A 20067-nucleotide genomic window follows, 5' to 3' on the forward strand; every position below is an offset into this window, starting at 1 on the left:
CTTTTTGCGCCAAATACTATTTTCTCAATAATTAAGGGATTGTTTGCTAATTTTGCTAGCTTCTTATTTTTGTTTCCAAATATACCAAGCAGTTTTTGGTAGTGAAGCTAGTTACATATTATTCAAAATTGAAATGGTGGTTACAGTTGATTTTGTGGGCCTGAGTCACCTTGCTCTTGTAAAATTACTGGTCATGTTGGAATAAACAGAAAAAGGTGGAACCAAGAAAGTCAAGGACTTGCTGTTTGAATCAGCCCGTAATCTTCCTTCTGAGTCACTCATTCTTTGTACCTTTTAAATCATTGTTAGTTTAAAGAGTCATGTTTAGCGCAACTGTTAGAGCAAGAGATTAAATGCTATCATGGCAGAATTGTGGTAGCTCAAATTCATATCTTTATATTGATTCTGTATATTCAATTTAAAGTTACATATCTGGTTTCTTTGTTTTCTTGTTTTTATATTCTGATTTATGTCAGGGATGTATTTCTTTTTTTTGATAGATAACCATTAGCTTAGACTATAGAATGAGAGGTGACTATCTTCCATCCCATAAATTTCAAAACCTCCTTCCTGACATGCAAATTTGAGACCTTAATGTTGAAAGTCTCAAATTCTAACCTTTAGAGTGTCATATTGGGGACTTCAACAAGGATATTTAGGCTTATGTACGTTCGGTCAGATAGGAGCTTATAGATGTACAGGCTCCTCTGTTATTTTGATGAATGTTTGGGCATCTATGCTTAATGGTGTAAAATAGTCTCTGAGTTAGAAAAGTATTATAATAACCTCATCTTTTATTATTATTTCCCTAGGTTACCATATTATTTTAATCTTTGTTTCTTGAAAAAGATTCAATAATTTTGCTTTAAACTCTTGCTTCAACTAGTGAAATGGAAGAAATATATGTCTGATTCCATCTCTTCACTTTTTGATGATTCTTATCACTGTTGTAAATTTTTATGTGGAGCCAGAGTACAAATGATGGCTATATATTTTTTTGTAAATCCAACTGTAATTTATGAAAATCTGAAGGGTTACATAGAAGTGTTAACTGCATTCAATGTGCCTTCTCTGTCGTGGTTTTTCTGGATTAGATAGCAGAACATGGTCTTTGGATGGATCAGCTAATTTGTAGGTACAAAAAATCAAATCAAGGTGAAAATGACAATGAAAAGAACAAAGCAGCTCCTCTATCTGATGTTTAATGGCTGCGTGTTTGAAGGTGTTGATGTCCCTGTACTCAGAATTGTACTGAGTTAATGACATCTGATTTCATTTCGCCTTCCGAATTTTAGGGACTTAATGTTGTTGTGGTTGAGGGTGGTATTTCTTTTGATTGCTTCCTAGTTATTTGAGAAAAATTATAGTAGAGAGTCTGGAAACATAGAAAACTTGATACTTTGCTTAAGATGCTATGATTTAGTGGATAATTATATTATGTCTTGGTGTAATTCTACTTGTCTTTCTTAGCTGATTGATTAAAGGAAGTGAAGTGAAGAAATTGGCTTGTCTAGCAAATCCTGGAAGTGTAAGTCAAGAAATAGGTTTGTCTAACCAATTGAGGAAGCTTTGTATCAGGAACCTAGGCTCAAAGAAAAACTTTTCTAGCAGAAAAATCACCAAAAGAGGCTTGGAGTTGCTAATACTACTACGAGTTGGGCTTAGGGCCCAGATAACAAGCTCAGGGCCAATCTTTGTCTTTAAACTAATTGCTTATCTTTAATAGAGCAGGCCTGTCGTAAATTTGAGGTGCTGTGATTCTCTGTGCATTACTTGATGAAATATTAGAGTTGTAGGTCAAATTGATTAAATGTAGTGCGCAAGAAAAAATGGATATAACCTGTAAATTGTTCGTGCAAATTGCAAAAGTAGTGACCTCATTGTTCTACATGAGTGTTTGATGAGCTGTAACTGTTTCTCTTTACACTGAAGGCCTGCTCATGGGAATGGCAATCCACTACTTGTAGAACACAATCAGCAAGGAGAAATGATAGAAAATAGTAGAATTGTGGGTGAAGAACAGGCCAAACAAATCCAGTTTATCCATCTTGGGGTAGCACTGGAATTACCAGAACAAAATGCTATTAGATATAATGGTATCATTAGATGTTACAATACTGTGTGACGGAGGCATCTGCAACATTTTTGCACCACTTGTAATTTTCTACTAAGAACAATGAGATCTTTTCTATATATGTTTATTTTATGTGGTTGCTGCAATGTGTTGTTTGCCACAACAGATAAGAAGTTTCTGCTCTCCACTGTCATGGCTAGAGAGTTCCAAAAGGAAAGCATTCTTGGGTGACGGGCGCCTCCTCTCATTAACCCTAGAGCAATTTGCAGACATGAGAAGGGAAAGGAATGCCATTGAAGAAGCACTTAAAAACCAAAGCTGATATAGCTAATTTATTAAGGAATCTTACTATCATTCCTGTCCCTTGTTTCTGTGATCGAATCAGAGTATGAGCATTTCTAGAGTGCTCATGAGCTATTGGTTCTTCTAGTGAATTGGAGAGTTAAGACCCTCTTGAGAAGATAGTGAGTGGAGAACTTGGTGCCTCTTGGATGGGAAGGCTGATGTTTTCCTGAAAGAAGGTCTCTTTTTGAGATGTTGTATAGTTCGTTTGGCATAAAGAGTTCGAAAGAAAGGTGAGGCTCTCTCCTTGAACTTGAGAATGACAAAGAAAAGAAATCTGTAAGCTGTCAGAATCATTACAACTGCTGCTAAATCCCACCACTTTGAATGATCCAGCTGAATGCCAAGCATGGTTGTGAGGACAACATCACCTTTCAGTTTTGGACCACCAGGTATGAATCCATCAAACTCAAGCCCGACCATATCGTTCTTGTATGCTCCCTGCATTCTCCATTTTACAAAAATGTCAATTCAAATTGTTTGAGTGGGACATTGTTGCATTAGGGCAATAAGCACTGCATTTCTCATGCAACTCTTGTCTCCTGTTGCTTTGGATTGCAATGTAAAATTTTTCCGGAAAAAAAGAAAGGCTCATTATGGAATTTAGGAGAAAATTACTTACAACATCCCAACTAATTTTCTGGAACTTTTTGATCTTTAGAGTGGGTGAATAAGCTTTAGCAAGAAATTATTTGTTAAAAATTTTTAACAGGGCTGGATGTATTGTATCAGCAGATTACTTTTCGTCCACAAAATATATCAACTTCGCTCACATTTCATGCCGTAGACATAGTACAAATGAAATTTCATCTACCAGTCTAGTCTTGGCTTGTTCTGTTGAACATATTTTTCTCATATTGTAATTATAAACTGCCTTAATTGTACCTGTCAGTTAATTATCCAGGCTCAGTGAAGTGTTTTTGTGGTTCTGGAAGTAAGAATGTTTATTCTTCCATGTGGGAATCTGCTTTTCCCTCCTCTTTTGTCTGGTTTTAAATTGAATAAAATACCTGACGAGTTTATCCTAAATGCATTTTTCTAAGACTTGTTCAAAACATGCCACTACAATAAAAATTACCTGTAATGCCCATGCACCATAGTTGATATATGAAACAGGGTAACGCCAAAATATCTTAGGAAGATCCGGTAGCAATCGGAAATACCCTGCTGTCATCATCATAACTCCCTGTGTACAAAAATATTACTTATGATTATAATCAGATATGAAATGCTTGGACATAAATACAGGATCTCTTACAAAGTTTCTGAAGTTTACAGTTCTTACTATATAACCAGATCCAATTATGACTCCCATCATGAAGTTGGGAACTAGTGATGCTATCATCATCATGCAGCTTTCCACAGTTGCAATGGAGCTGATAAGATCGAGGGAGACATATGTAAAATGTGAAATTCCTGGATGAAATTTCACCATGTAATAGGTAATTGATGATGTAGCAAGGGACATGAGAGTCAAGAATGGGAATGAAGAGAGGAAATTCGACAGTATATAAACAGCAATCCCATAATGTCCATTGCGCCTTTCTCGATAAAAAACCTATGTTAGAACACCGAAAGCAGAAAGAAAGTTAGTGGAAGCCTAGAAACTATTAGTTTTTCTTTTCCATTAACCCTGATATGAGATTACTTACCTTAAGTTCTTCAATAAAGGATGGGAAGCCTCCTATAGACATGAATGTCATGAAACCTGATACGAAACCGCCACAGGCTCCACGGGCTAAGATTGCATTGTAGTTTGTTCCAATATTGAAAAATATAGTGCCAACACAAATAGATAAGGCCACATAGATTGCTATCCTTAACCAGTAATAGCCCAAATCCCTAGACATGTTTACAAAGGACCTCTGTGTCAATGTTGATAGTTGCTTCAACCATTTTGCTTCACTCCTATGTTTCTTTTCAATCACGTGTCCCTCCTGAAATACAAAATAAGTAAAAGCTAAGGAACTCTTTATGGCATATTCTCTCTTCTTGATATATTTAGCCAGTTGTGAGTAAACCATAGGCTCTGCGAGGAAGAAAACTCAGCTTGTAAACAAGTGAATGAAGTGAGATGGACTTGCACTCTAATTAAACTTGATTTTATCCTGAGGATAAAGGTAGATGCTAAAAGCTACATCTGAGTAGCTGTTTTATGATTAAGTTGAAATGCTTACAATGGTTGAGATTTCTTGAATTCTTGCTCTTGCTTTTGCTGCGTAATCTGAGCTGCTGTATTTCTTAACAAGCAATGCTTTTATCTTTGCTGTTGGTAAGGTTGTGAAAGGATCTAATGTATTTTGAAATTCCTGCAGTCCATAAATGAGAAATATATTTAACTATGACAAAATTGAGATCAGCAGATTGGAGGATAAACTTTGCTGCATAACCTGAGTTCCTATAATTTCACATTGAAATTATTAGAACTATGTATTGTTTTGGAAATCTATTAAATGAAGATTACCCTGCTGCATTTCTATGTTGCATGTTAAATCCAATAGCAAATGCAAGAAACTGAGCGACTGCTAATTGCTATCTCTTTGAAAAATGAAAAATGAAAAGCAAAGAAAATGGTACCACAGGCATACAGATATTATATGAGATCCCTTCAAAGCCTCTGCAACACTGTCAAAATCTGAATTTATGCAACGAAGGAAGTGATCCGAAGGATTTCTCCGACTTGGACATGGAAATCCAGATTCAGCAAAGAACTGTGAAATCAACTTTGTTATTAGAAATGAACAAATTTACTTCCAATTATATTTTATGTGGAGAAAGCACTCTCATCTAGGAACAAGTTTGATGAGATTGTCAAGATATTTTAGAGTTTTCTCGTGTGTGTGTATGTGAAAATATGTACCATTTCATACCTTTGCAGCCACTTTTGCCTCTCCAAAATAAACTTGTTCTCCACCAGAGAGTAAAAACAGGTCATCAAAGAGTGAGAATACTTCACTACTTGGCTGATGGATTGAAGAGATGACAGTTCTGCCATCACGGCCAACATTCCTAAGAGTTTGTATCACAAAAAAGGCTGAGGCACTATCTAGGCCACTTGTAGGTTCATCAAGAAACAATAGATGGGGCCTTGTGAGGATTTCCAGTGCAATGCTTAATCTTTTTTTCTCCCCACCACTTACACCCCGTAGGTGCCAGTTTCCGATAAGTCGATCAGCGCACTCTTGGAGGCCCATTTCCATGATTGTTCCCTCCACAATGTCATCAATCTCTTCTCTGCTCACTGATGGTGAGAGCCTCAAATGAGCAGAGTAAGTTATGGTTTCTCGTACTGTTAGAGTTCCCAACAGTACATCCTCTTGAGTCACATAAGCCTGAATTTTCAGAACACGCAATATCAGTAGTTGGATTCATTGCTATATCGTTCTTCCCACGTTGAATCCCAAAATTCAGTTGGTTCACTTTCTCATATTTTTTATTATTAGCATTTTCATGTCAAGTTAAAATGATATGTTGGGTACTTACAGCACTGCCATAGTCCAGCCTCTTCTTCTTCCCATTAAGAAGAACGTTTCCGGTCATGACAACATTTCCAGAGAGTCTTCCTGCATACATTTCGAAGATTATCTTGATGTCCAACATTACAATGCACATTCCTGCACTTGTGGGCCAATAGTCATCATTTTTCTCACAGAGGGTGCAGGTTTAAATTTATAGCCGCAAATGTTTACCAACAGAGCTTAAAAACAGCTGCTGCTGGTCCAGTAATGAAACTTTGGTACCACAGGGCCTGGATCATATACACGCATTCAGCGTTTTCATCGCTAGGCGTTTAGACTGGGCCCATCGTGATGGACCTGCCATAAATAAATTCATCCAATCTGTTGCTCACATACGAAATCATTTACTGTGTGGGTGGTGAAAAAGTGAGTGAACAGCAACAGATACCATATGCTTTAAATTTAGAGTTTTCAGAGAGATGAAGACAATAACAAATAAAGATTAATACTGGAATTATGATTAGTATGTGGATCACTGCTAAATTCATGTCTTCAGTGATTGGGTAGATGAATCTATCGAGCATTGGAATGGGATGGGGGTTGGTGTTTTCTTTTTGATACTGACACACTACATGTTGTAGTGGCCCAGGCATTGTTTCCAGCTGCGGCGCCTTGAGTCAATTCTTTTTACGGCTCAGTAAATAATTCTGGGTTGGCCAAATTTATTGCTGCAGTTGAAGCAAGAATTGAAGTGGTAGCTGGGATTGACAGTAATAGCCGTTTCAATGGCTTACCTTTGGGTAGTTAGACCTCTTTTAATTAAAATAGTACCAACTCAATCAGACCAGCAGAAGTAGAATCCGTAAAAAGGAGAGCAGCTGTACAAGTAGAATTTTGGTTTAAATTTTGATCAGGTATATTGAAAATTACATGCTCCTAGCCAGCCTGGTAGATAGAGAAGGAATTAGTGTGTTGTGATAAAAGATTATTAAAAGCTCAGAAAATGTTATCGTTAGTGGAGCATTTAACTGATTACGTGAGGTTCAGAGCTATTTCCAAAAAAGGCATTAAAAGAAAATGCGTATAGAGTCGAAAATGTGTATTCAGAAACTTGAGCCGCAAAAGTGCAGGGATTGAATCCGCCCATGGTTAATTCAACCAAAGGACACGAATTACAATTACCGTAATAAATACCAGGTTCCCTATTGGTCTGGTTTTAATTGATTTCACCCTAATTTCCATATTTAGATGCAAGTTCTTACCACTGATCTTATGGAAAGCGGTAAAGAACCCCAGAGAAAGAGGTCCTAATAATAGCCTTCTCAACTACCGGATTAATGGATTTATTAAGATCAAGATACAAGATTGCAGCACTTGTGCAGATGCATTGAGGGTAGCTGCATGCATTTTCTTCCTCAAGGAGAAAAAATTAAATAAAAAAAAAATAACAGAAAGAAAAAGGCAGAAGATTGCATGAAGTGCACTTACTTCCGGATATATGCATGCTAAATTTAGCACAGGATAATGAATGAAAAAAAGAAAATTTCATCTGCTAAAGCGACTATATACTCAATCTTCATTCGTGTTTACGTGCTTGCATATGCATGATAGATTGTATAGAGATAGCCAAACCTGCTAATGCATCGAGCAGAGTGGATTTTCCGGAGCCAGATGGACCCATGATAGCCATGATTCTACCAGGTTCAGCACAACCGGTTAGTCCATTGAGCAATCTCCTGGTAGGTCCATTGCCAAAGTTTGGCAGCAGCACCGTCAAATCTTCCCACACCAAGTACATATTTCCTTCATCTCTGCCTCTTGGCAAGCCTTCCTGATGAGGTTGTGCATCGCCAGCACGGCCATTCACCTCCTCTATCTCCACCTCAGCCATAAAATATCTCTCAGGAGGGAATAAGCAAAGAAACAATGCAGAACATAGAGGTGAGGAACGAAGAAGCAAAAATTAATTTCGCTTTTCCGTTTTTCTGTACTTTTGAGTGAATCAGTGTCAGAAACAGATAGTTGGCACTGATGAGCGAATTAGTTCGGAAAGTAAGAAAAGAGAGGAGAGATTACTGAATACAAAGAATAAAGGGTTTGCTTGCTACCACATGGTTGATCAGTAAGCGAAGTGAATGGCATCAGCACTATGTTTACCAAAACCTGCACCAATGTATGCTCTTAAATAGAGATGTGGCAAAGGAAGATGACAGTTAGTCAAAAAGAATTAAGTAATAGAAGTAAATATTAATTTGAAGACTGAATATCTTTCTGTAATTGTCCTTTTTTTTTTCAAAAAAAAAAAAAAAAACCTCAGACAACTATGAAGATATAATTGCACACTTTTTTTTTTTTTTTAGTTTAATTAGTAGCATTTGAAATACTGCTGGTGAAATAAATTTTCACCACAACAATCGAATATTAATTCTTGCAGTTATGACCAACTCCTACAGCCAACTAAACCCCTAGCATCTTAAAGCACTGTTGTCTGCATCTGCTTGTCTGCCTGCAACAACCGCTTCAACTTTGCGTTCTTGGATTATTTTCTTGCGAGGAGAAGAACATGATCAATTGGGGAATCAATTAATGCTTTGGTTTACATTTTCCAGTGTTCAGAGCACACCATAGCAGGTGCTGGTGCCTCATAAACCAAAGAAATATCAAAAAGCTTTTATGAAGACTACCCAAAGCTTCAATACGTGAAAGAAATTGATTGGAGGCACTAATGCTAGGAAATTAAGTAGGAAGCCACCCTCACTTTCCTCTTTCATTTAAGCACTCGGAAATTTGGCAGAGACAAGTGTAGCAATATTTGGTTTTACTAACAATTCCCTCAGGGCATTTTGTTAAGCTAAATCAAGAGTCCAACCTGGATTTCAAGTAACCACTACACCATCAAACCACTTGTTTTGTTAAGTAATATTGATAATAACTTAGATATTGTCATGTGCCTTACACGCAATATTTGTTTTTTTTTATTTTAAATAATAATTATATATAAAACATAAAGTTAATTATTTATTAATAAAAAGATAATTATAATTGAAAGATAATTATTTATAACATTTTAATTATATATAATTGAAATTTTGTAATATTGATCTATAAATTATAATTCAATACTATTAGAACTAAGAAGGTATAATGCCCAAAAATGTTCCTAAACTATTTTAAAAAATACAAATTAGTTTTTATTCTTTTATTACGTTTAATCAAACTATTATATTTTTGTTTTGAGTCAAATTAACTCTTATGATTAATAGTTGATTTAGTCAAAATGGTCCTTATTATTCTATACCACGTAATGCAAATGTGACATGTTGGAATGCTATAATTGATGATAATATGACATGTTAATATAGTATGACTGCATAATTATGTGGTATTTTTCATCCTTCACATCAATGATACATCAGTGCCATGTAAGCATAACATGACAAGTGATATTTTAATTAATGAAAATTTATTAACTATTAGTCATAAACTAATACTTATAAGGGCTTATTTGACTCAAAATAAAAATATAAAGACTTGATTAAATATAATAAAAAAAAATTAGTTGAATTTTCTTAACTAGTTCAAAAGTTTTTTCAAGTATTACGCCAAGTAAGAAAAATAATTATTAATTAGAGTCATTCACTACTTTTAGAATTCTTATGTACAAATTAGATAAATCTTGTTATTATTTATAATAAAAAATATTTTTGATGAAAGTTTTTTGATACAATTAAATTTTATATATTTAAAAATTAGATAAATCTTATAAATATTGATAATAAAAATACTTATACTTGATAATTTAACACAATCTATTAACACAATATGAGAACGACATGAAGTTAAGCGAGTTTGGATTAGGGTTACCGTGTTTCATGTTTAAGATACAATAGTTTCGTATCTTACATATGTTAAACATATTTATGTTGCATTTAACACGTTTAATCTAATTAATAATCACGTTATCGTGTCAATTCTTATAATATGACTTGTTTAATCTATTTATGATCCCCAATTAAACAAGTTAATCATATTAATTCTATTTAAATGAGTTTATTGCATCATAATTATGTTGTGTCATATGAAATTTATATTAGACTTATTTACTAAACATTTTAATTGTATCATGTCATGTAACATGTGTAAATAACATTGTTGTAAATATGTTTAGAATCATGATCTGTTTAATTAATCATATTATATTCATGTTTATTTATATAGCCATCAAAACATTGCCTAAACACAAAAAGAATTGTCAAATCTAAAAATATATAAAATGATAATTTTAAAATATAATGAACAGATATGACTGTTGTCATCAATTAAAATAAATTTCGATATTCATACTTATATATATATATATTATAAATTATAAAATATTGTAAAATATATTCTATATGAATTTCTTATAGTATGAATTTTGCCCACATAACACAGCTTGAAGATTTTTTTATTTTTCTAAGCAAAATCTTGTGCTTTTCTATTGTTCTCAGGGGTGTAACCATGTGAATTTATTGAGGAAGGGTAAAAAATGTTTTACAAAATCCCCGAGCAGATTCCAAAACCTTGTTCACACATTGGAGTTAGGAAAACAGATAAAAAATAGTGGTTTTTTTTTTGAAACGTAAAAGGTTGATAACAAGGAGATAATAACTTATGTGATATTCGCAGGAGTTAAGATTACTAAAACAACAAAAAGTCACACAGCCTTTAAGATGCCCAATAGGATGAAATGCAGACTACAGCCTTAGACCACCTGCCCCGCTAGAGGTCCCATTCAAGTTCATTACTCATGAAATTTTATTTTATTTTGTGGTGGTTGTCTTAATTTTGAGAAAGAAGTGTCAATGCTACATCCACTTCCCATTCACACATGACATGCTGACTTACATTTAATGACTATTACTGTGTTGTCTGATACAAGTCTCCTCCAATTCCTTCTCCCCACCTAATTTTGTTCTTGTTATGGTAAACAATAAAGAACAATTTTTATTTTGGTACTACTCCACTGTAAACAATTATAACCCATTTAAAGAAATATGGAAACGTCTGTTGGCTTCCTACAACTGTAATCCAATGATTTCTGAATTTTCCTACAACTATAATCTTTTTTTTTTTTTGAAAAGCGAATAATTTCATCCAAAGAAGAAACCTCAATACATAAAACTACCCAATAGGCAGTTAACCGGGATCAGACCACTTAGCCATGCACATCAGAAATGCCAGAAGCCAACCTCAACACAAAAAGGTCATTACAAATCCAGACGAGACACAAGACAGACTCACAATCCAGAGTCCAAAAAATCGATTTTAATAAAAATCCTCGCAAACTTAATTCAAAAAATCTTTAGTTCCATAAAATTGTTTATCCAAGTAACCTATATTTGCTTAAACTTTTTAGAGAAGAAAAAATGATCCAAAAAGAGGCCAAGTGCAGACACTTGTGGCACAGCAGTATTCCATAGACTAATTTGTCAGATATTGCTTGATTGACATAACGAATATGCGTACCAAGATTAAGCCTACTATAGCATGTGATTTACCAAGAATTATTCACATGCTCAAAGTCATTACCAAGACCATCGATACCTCAACAAATTGATGAGAGGGTGCAATGCGAGGCCGCCCTCTGTACTCCTGGCTTTTATTGAAGCACTCAGAAATTTGGCACGAAAAAACACATAATGTAGCACCATGCATTATTTATGCCATATACATTAAGATTGGTTTTCAGGCATTTGTGAAAGATGTCTCAAATTAAGGAACAATCTTTCCCATCACTCAGCCTTTCAAAGGCTCAAAGTTCCTTAATTAATTAAGACATAGTTAAGATTTGGAGAGAGATAGCAATCGTTAGATTCTAGCCTTGGATTGTTATTGTTACCCGCACCTGACTTGTTTTACACAACCTTAGGATGACTTGTCCAATTTATTAAATAGCTAGGAAACATATGAATCATCACATTGTGGCCAATTATCAGTGCTCAGCTGAAAATGGGACTTCATTTTCAACCAATTCATTACCCAACTAATCCAACGTCTTTGACAATTTGATCCATATGAAAATATAACATCGGTTACACGTGAGTAAATTAGAATTACTAGAAGACTCCCTTGATTTTATTCTGGCATCTATAGCCATTTAATTGTTAATATGTATTACCTAAATTTTTATTTAATTTTTTTATAATATCAAGTCATGGTTGAGTAGTAATTAATTACTTTCACCAAACTCCCCATTAAAACAATCATGTGATGTTCTGCGCAAGGAGGAATTGAGAGTGAAGATTGACAATGAAAGCTGTTTCTCTTATGTTTTCTCTCTTACATAGTTATGTTCTTATCTTAACTATATGCTTATGACAGAGATATCTGTAATAAGTATGAAGTTTGAATAGAAACTTTAGAAGAATAAAAAAAAAGAATTTAATTTCCTCGGGATTCTTTTAAAGAAAGTGTTAGGGATTACAAACATCTGTAAGAAGAAAATGACAATAATATTAAAAAGGGAACGAGGAAGAGGACAAATCGTTCTCTATTTACTTTACTTTCCATGTGCAATGATATGAGGGACAGTTATTGTATTCCTTTCTCCCATTCCTTTCACCCCTGTCGTTCACTCCCCTCTCATGCCAAATTCCATGCATGTTAATAACTTTAATTGCCTATTTATTTGAAAATTGCAAAAAAAAAAAAAACTTAATTAAAAAATTAAAATAAGCTTTAAATATTGCTCCAGTAACTAATTTTGTTACATTATTTTAAGAAAAGTTATCAGTATTTTCTAATTAAAGTCTAATTATGCCATCTCTATACTCTTGCATAATTAACTTGATTTTCAAAATTTTCTTTCCATTCAAAGAATAAAATATTTTTTTAATACTCTTGATATTTTGATAAGGGACAATTGAAAATTACAATTTCCTATTTTGAAATGGGAGGTGCACTCGAATATTTCATTCAATATTAAATTACTTGTATCTCATGTTCATAAAGTTTAATTGAAAATCTTCTTTGTGAAGATGTAAATTGAAAGGTATGTACCTAGTTTTCTTTTTCAAGATTTGAACATATATAAGACTTATAAGTTAAATCTTGAGTTCTAACTATCATGACATCCTGTTGAAGAGACGTAACAAGTTTTAAGTTACACGTTGCCCTCTTAACTCAATTAGCAAAATGCATAAAGTTGTATGCATATAATATACCTAGGTTTAATTCCTTCTAATGTCTAATCACATATCACATTATAAATTTTGCAAAGATGCTATTTGGCAATATGCCAACATGATTTGCACATGGAAATTAAGGCAGTTGTCTAAAGAATTGAAAATAGCTTGCTCATTGATTTATAGGAATAATTTTTTTATATTTTGTAATAAATGTTATTTTTTTATATTTGGCTATGTAGTTAGTGCAAATGGAATTTAAGTGGATAAAGAGAAGATTTGAGCTATTAGAAAAGATTTGAGCTATTAGAGAATGGCTTACCCCAAAAACAGTAACAAAAGTCAAAAGTTTTCATGGGTTGGTGACATTCTATAGGCATTTTATAAAAAATTTCAGCAGTATTGCAGCACTTATTACAGAGTGCTTAAAGAAAGGAAAGTTCTAGTGGAGTGTAGACGCTGCAACTAGTTTTCCTATGTTAAAGAAGAAGATATGTGTCATTTCTATTTTAGCATTTCTAGATTTTGATACATTATTTGAAGTTGAATGTGACTCTAGTGGTGTCGGAATATGAGCTGTTCTTTCACAAAAGAAGAAAATAGTAGCTTATTTTAGTGAGAAGCTTAGTGATGCGAGGCGTGAGTGGACCACATACGTCAAAGAATTTAATTTTATTGTGCATGCTTTGAAGAATTGGGAGCATTACTTGGTTGAAAGAGAATTTGTTCTGTACTCAGATCATGAAGCATTGAAGTACTTGAATAGTCAGAAATAGATCAATAAAGACATACATGCAAGGTGGTTTCAGTTTCTATAGAAGTTTCCTTTCAAGTTGAGGCACAAGGTTGGAGTACAAAATAAAATAACAAATGCATTAAGCAGACGTGCAAATTTGCTAGTGACAATGAGCCAAGAAGTTGTGGGTTTTGATATAGTTAGGGAATTATATCATACAGATAAGGATTTTCATGATACATAGAAGAAATGTATCACAAATTAACCTATTGAGGATTTTTACATTCATGATAGTTTTCTAATGCGAGGTAACTAGCTTTGCATTCCTAGATCTTCATTGAGAGAAAAGTTGATTAAAGACTTGCATGGTTGAGGTCTTACTAGTCATTTAAGCCATGAAAAGATGATTACTGCTATACGAGAAAGATATTATTGGCCCCATTTGATAAGGGATGTAACAAGATTTGTGCAGCGATGTTACATATGCTAAACCACAAAAAGGCAATCCCAAAATACTGGTTTGTACATGCCTTTACCTATTCTAGAAAATATTTGAGAAGATTTATCTATGGATCTTGTGCTTGGATTGCTTTAAACACAAAAGGGCATGGATTTTGTTTTTGTTGTTGTTGATAGGTTTTCTAAGAAGGCGCACTTTATCCCTTGTAAGAAAACTTCAGATGCAAGCGGGGTAGCCAAATTGTTTTTCAAGAAGGTTGTTCGTTTGCATCATGTGCCTAAAACCATTACCTCAGATTAAGATAGCAAGTTTCTTGGCCATTTTTGGAGGACTTTGTGGAAGATGTTTGTTTTATCCTTGAATTACAATAACATAGCTCATCCACAAACTGATGGTTAAACTAAATCAGTGAAGAAAACCCTTGGTAATCTGATTCACAGTATTTGTGGTGATAGATCGAAGTAGTGGGACTTTGCATTGGCACAAGTAGAGTTTGCTTATAATAGTGCTATTCATAGTGCCACAGGAAAATCTCCATTTTCTATTGTGCACACAAAGGTTCCACAACATGCTCTTGACTTGATCAAGTTGCTTAAAGTTCTCGGATTTAGTGTAATTGTAGAAAATATGGCTAATTAGTGACAAGATGTTCAAGCTGAGGTGAAACAGAAATTAGAGCAAGCTAATGCCAAGTACTAGAAAGCTACAGATCAACATCGTAGAAAGTATATTTTTGAGGTAAGAGATCATGTGATGGTGTTTCTACAAAAAAGAAAAATGAATTCCAATGGGTTCAAAAGGTTTTCTAGAAAGGAAAATGAGTTTGTTTTACACTGAAATCTTGATAACCTTGATTTATGTTTCAAACACTCTTAATTTGATGATTAACTCGAATTTTCCTAAATTTTATGAAGTGGCTTCCAAACCTTGAATATTTCTTTAAAAGCTTGCAAACTATTTTGTAAACTATGTTTTATAAAGGTATTTTGTTATCCTTGTACTGTTTGAAAGACTACGGTCTTAGAGGTTATATGAACATATGTTTCTTGATTCGTTTGGAAGATAACGGACTGGAAAAGTATGGGATTATTTTGCCCTTAATTCATTTGAAAGACAATGGACTTAGTGACCATGTGGATATTTGACACGTTGACAAAGCAAGATTGTTATATGATGACATTTAGAAAAGCTAGACTCGATTTATCATTACGCTTGGAAAAGTGGTGTTGATTTATGGATATGCATGGAAAGGCGAGTTTTGTAAAACATTTGATAACTATTTATTTGTATATATTTTGAAAGTGTATTTTGTTAAATACTCTTTCCTATTAGCTTGTTCCCCCTCCCTGTATTAACTCACGGAATTATTTATAACTCGTACATGTAAGATGCACTTGTTATTTTAGATCAATAGATTGGCTAGCTTGTTGTCCTTTGGAGATGAGCTACTTCTACAGTCAATGCTGGGAGGTGATCATCATGACATCTAGTAAGCTGAAGCCCTTTTACACTGAGTTGTACTCTGCAGGTTCAGTTTGGTCTTTTATATTGACTATTATGAAATATGAATTGTTTATGACATGTAATAATTGAGATTATGAACAATTGTCATGAGATGGCCTATGCTTGTATTTTCACATAGGATGATCTATACTTGGGTTATATTTTATGTTGCTTCCACAGTATGAGCATGACAAAGTGCAGACTAACATGGTATTTTCTAATATATAATGTAATCATGTTAATACTTACTTGGCATATGATTCCATGGTGATGATTCCCAGGAGGTGCACAGGGTTATTGATTTATTTGTTCATCATTAGGCTTGCATGGGTTGAGAGGGTCACTCCTATTAATACCCTTGTGTCGATCATGATCCCAATTTTAGGTCGTGATAGAAACAATTAAAAGGGTTTTGGACAACTTTTGTGCATGTTTTGGTGAAACGATAAGCATAGAAAAATCTGCTTTTTGTTGCTTTAAAAATGTCCTTAAAGAAAGCATAGATAATTCGGGGGCATGTTCTTGCTTCTCTTACTTAGAGGATATGCGGAAATATCTAGGTGTTCCTCTTATTCAAGGTAGGAAGAGTCTATAAATTTATAAATATCTTGTGGATAAGTTGCATAGTCGATTGAATGCATTGAAGGAGTCATGTCTCTCATTAGTAGGTAGACTTACTTTAGTCAAGTTTGTGCTTACCATTATATCGCTTTACATTATGCAAATGGTTTCTATTACTTTGGATGTTTGTGCTTACTATTATATTGCTTTACATTATGCAAACAATTTCTATTACTTTGGATGTTTGTAATAAAATCAAGTCCCTAGATAGAAGTTTTCTATGGAAATGGGATGTTGTTAGATTTATCATGCACATGCACGTATTGTTAACAAGTAATATAATAGAAAGTAAAATTCATTCTCACGGAGAATTACCCAAATCTTTTAATAGATACTAAAATTAACATAACTTAATCTTATCCAAACAACAAAATTTAAAGATATTGAAAATTAATGAAACTGAAACTAAAACAAAAAAAAATAGCAATTTAACTAGAATCAATCAACCAAAAGTTTAGAACTACAATATCCCCTCAATACTTCATCTGAATCTCTTCTATTCTCTCTTTACTTACTAGATAGGCTCGAGTTGTTAACCTAGAGCTCTAATATATTTATAAATCTCTTTCGATGTTTTTATAAAAATATCTTCCTTAACCAACTTATTATATTCCTATGTAAATTGAAATTACGAAAAACTCATTAAAATTAGACTTTAATTATGGCTACATATGACACGTAAGTATATGTCTACCTTACATGCTATTCAAATCGATTATCCTATGCAACTGATATTGAATATATGCTATTTCATCCGTGGCTTACTTTAAACTCCTTTTTCCAGTTCCATTTAGGTTTTTAAATCAATCTAATTGATGATCAAGCAATTAAATGCATTAAGAATAGGATCGAAATAAACAACTTGAACATTATCAATTATAAACAAGAAAGAATATTAAATATTTAAACTATGCATTGGATTCAATTGTGATTCTAGATTAAAAAATTTAGTCCCCCATAAGTAGTAAAAACATCATTCAAAAAAAAATAACCATCAAAACTGAACAAGAAAGTATAAATATAACAAAAAAAAAAACTCCATGATTTGTCAAGTCGTTGATCTGTAATCTTCCTTATTTTCCTTACTTTCTTGTTAGCTTAAATGCTTCCTTTTTTTTTTTAAAAAAAAAAGCGTTTCTTAAATTCCTTGTTAAACATGCTCTGAAATATGGGTTAAATAGAGCTTGAATACATGTCAAAATAGAAGTTCGGTGGCATGAAAACTCCTCTTTGACTTGCAAGCGCCACAGCCCTCCTTCCTTGGGCGTCGTGGCGCCATGCTCTCAGTATTATTTGTTTTCAAATTTTGCTTTTGGGTGTCAGGACACTGCCTCCTTGGTGGACGTGCCACTGAAGCCTTTGGTTTGCTGAAGTGTACATCCCTTATTGGGGTGCCGGGGTGCCCTATGCTCTGTTTCACCAATTCTGCTCTACTGCACTACTTCGAGTTGTGGCACAATTTTCTCTTTTTTTTTAGGCTGAATTGAGAAAAGTAATAAACATGAAAGTTACAGTCCTATTTTATAGTTTTTCAATAGCTTAAGAATCACATCAATTAAATTTTTATAGTAAAAAATATACTTGAAACATCGACCATGTGCGGTGAAGGTCTGCATCTTAAATGTATTCTTCTTCATAAATTATCAATCTTTCCATAGCACATCTACAAAAACAACTTACTAACTTAAATAATAACTAAATTTAAAGTAAAATATTATAAAATAACTTAAAATAATTAATCCTAACATAATTAACTTAAATAAAATAAATGACTAAAAATAACTAATACTTAAATTAAATTTCAAGAACTTAAACAAAATACATCTAAAATTATGAAAAAATAACTCTATAAAACAGAGTTAACAGGGGACACCAATAGCAGGAAGGTACATTTAATTAGAAGGAGCAAAATATGTAGACCCAAGAAAGAAGGAGGTATGGGCTTTCGGCGATTGCGCTTGATGAATGACGCATTTATGCTAAAAGTATGGTGGCAGATGTTGACAAAGCCTGAGGCAGTATGGTTGAAAATTTTGTCTAGTAAATACAATTTCAGCTCCTTGGTATTCTCAGTTAACACACACAGGAGTGGCAGCTCATCCTTATGGTCTTCAATGTGTCGACTTTGGCATGAATTTAAGAAACATGTAAGGTGGGCTATTGGTGATGGCTTAAATACAAAATTTTGGTCAGAAATCTGGGTAGATGACATTTGAGAACCAATATGTTAGAGAATTTACTACGCCAGAAGGAGAATGGGAAATGGACCGTTTAACGGAGGTGTGCCACCCGAGGATGTTGTTGCAGCAAATAGCAAGTTTGTTACCACCCTCCCGTTCATATTGTCCAGATGTACCATATTGGGCGCATTCCTCATTAGGCTGTTTCACATTGAGCTGGACGTACGACCAATTGAGGAAGGCTTCTGTTTTGAGTAATGCAGTCTATGATGATGAATGGAACTTAGTCTGGCAATCGCAAGAATCCCAATGTATATGTTTGTTTCTTTTTTAATGTCTCCATAATAAAATTCTTACAAATCATGAGAGGGTGCGTTGCCGACTGTCAAATATTGCAACTTGTTCTCAATGCAGGTAGGAAGAAGAAACAATCTTACATTTGCTTCGTGATTGCCCAATCGTAAGTTCACTATGGATCCGTCTGCTACCTCAGAATGATGTGGAAAACCTCTTCTCTTTATCTATGGATGAGTGGTTCTCCATTAATCTCAGAAGTCGTAAGGTATCTGCTCATGATGTTCCCTGGAGAATTATTTTTGGAGCAGTTTAGTATTGGAACTGCTCATGACTACGCGTAGTTGCGGGAAAATTATTTTATTTGAATGATTGTTAATTTTAATATATAAATATATATCTTACGATATGTGCTACTATGAATATACTATAAAATCATTCACAATATTTATATATTAGTAATTAATATTAATTAAATATATTTTATTCATATTAATCATACCGTTGCTTATAAAAGGATTAAGGCTCCCAAGAGTTTGCTATATACATAGCTAATAGCATGGAATATAATACGGTAAAACATCAGGTTAGCACTTAAGCATTTTATATAATAATAAGTGTATATATCTTCTTATCAAAAGCTAGTTTTAAATCCCCATCTTAGAAAATTATACCTAATAAAAAATAAAATTAAGTATGAAAATGGAGTTTTTCCATCATTTCACTTATCATAAGATAATTATACTATGCATAGAATAAGCAAACATTTCAAACGTATTACTTAATCTTATTATTTTATTTTATTTAATCAAGCATACCTCTTTTATGTTACACATTTTTCCCTTTCATTTTTTCTTTTCTTAAAATTTTAAAAATAATAGTATGTCATAAATATTCTTTAATATAACATATAATATATTTAAATAAATATATAAGCATATTACACTTACCATATAGAAATAAAATAATTGGAAGAAAATCAATTTTAACATTTATATAATTAATATGAAAAGACTAAACTGAATTTTAACATTTACATTATAATTAATTAGCATTAAGTTAGAAATTTACAAGAAAAAGTTGGGGACAATTATATTACTTTGTGGGGGCAATTAATTTATTAAAGAGATATAAACTACATAACATTATATATATATATATATATATATATGTTCAATAAAAAGAAAAGAAAAAAGATCCATATATATAAAAATTATTATACCAAACTTTGTA

General features: G+C 33.2%; 1 protein-coding gene across 2 annotated transcripts; it reads right to left on the minus strand.

The window, feature by feature from the left end:
• Positions 1-1315: 1315 nt before the first annotated feature.
• On the minus strand, positions 1316-8137 carry ABCG13 (ABC-2 type transporter family protein). 2 transcript variants are annotated; one of them, XR_002444832.2, is made up of 10 exons: positions 7507-8137; positions 5900-5979; positions 5287-5748; positions 5005-5127; positions 4594-4725; positions 4069-4353; positions 3702-3974; positions 3495-3602; positions 2424-2857; positions 1316-2327 (listed from the first exon to the last, which is right to left on the minus strand). XR_002444832.2 is itself a non-coding variant. In XM_021422214.2 (9 exons), exons 1-9 carry the CDS (start codon positions 7763-7765, stop codon positions 2501-2503), a joined length of 2079 nt encoding a protein of 692 aa, XP_021277889.1. In that variant the 5' UTR covers positions 7766-8137; the 3' UTR covers positions 1317-2500. The 2 variants fall into 2 exon arrangements, 1 of the variants encoding a protein (XP_021277889.1); XM_021422214.2 differs by having other exon boundaries at positions 1317-2857.
• Between the last annotated feature and the right edge of the window lie 11930 nt (positions 8138-20067).

Source organism: Theobroma umbraticum, unplaced genomic scaffold (genome assembly GCF_002168275.2).
Source record: "Theobroma umbraticum cultivar Fairchild unplaced genomic scaffold, ASM216827v3 scaffold_95.0, whole genome shotgun sequence".
Classification (NCBI taxonomy): Eukaryota; Viridiplantae; Streptophyta; class Magnoliopsida; order Malvales; family Malvaceae; genus Theobroma; species Theobroma umbraticum.

What these genes read in the sequence shown, in the direction of transcription:
- ABCG13 (XM_021422214.2), bottom strand. Translation starts at nt 7,765, where the DNA reads ATGGCTGAGGTGGAGATAGAGGAGGTGAATGGCCGTGCTGGCGATGCA. An exon ending in TTCAAGAAATCTCAACCATT is followed by an intron (nt 4,354 to 4,593) that starts GTAAGCATTTCA and finishes TTTGTATTTCAG; the next exon opens with GAGGGACACGTGATTGAAAA. An exon ending in ATGGTGCATGGGCATTACAG is followed by an intron (nt 2,858 to 3,494) that starts GTAATTTTTATT and finishes TGGAGAATGCAG; the next exon opens with GGAGCATACAAGAACGATAT.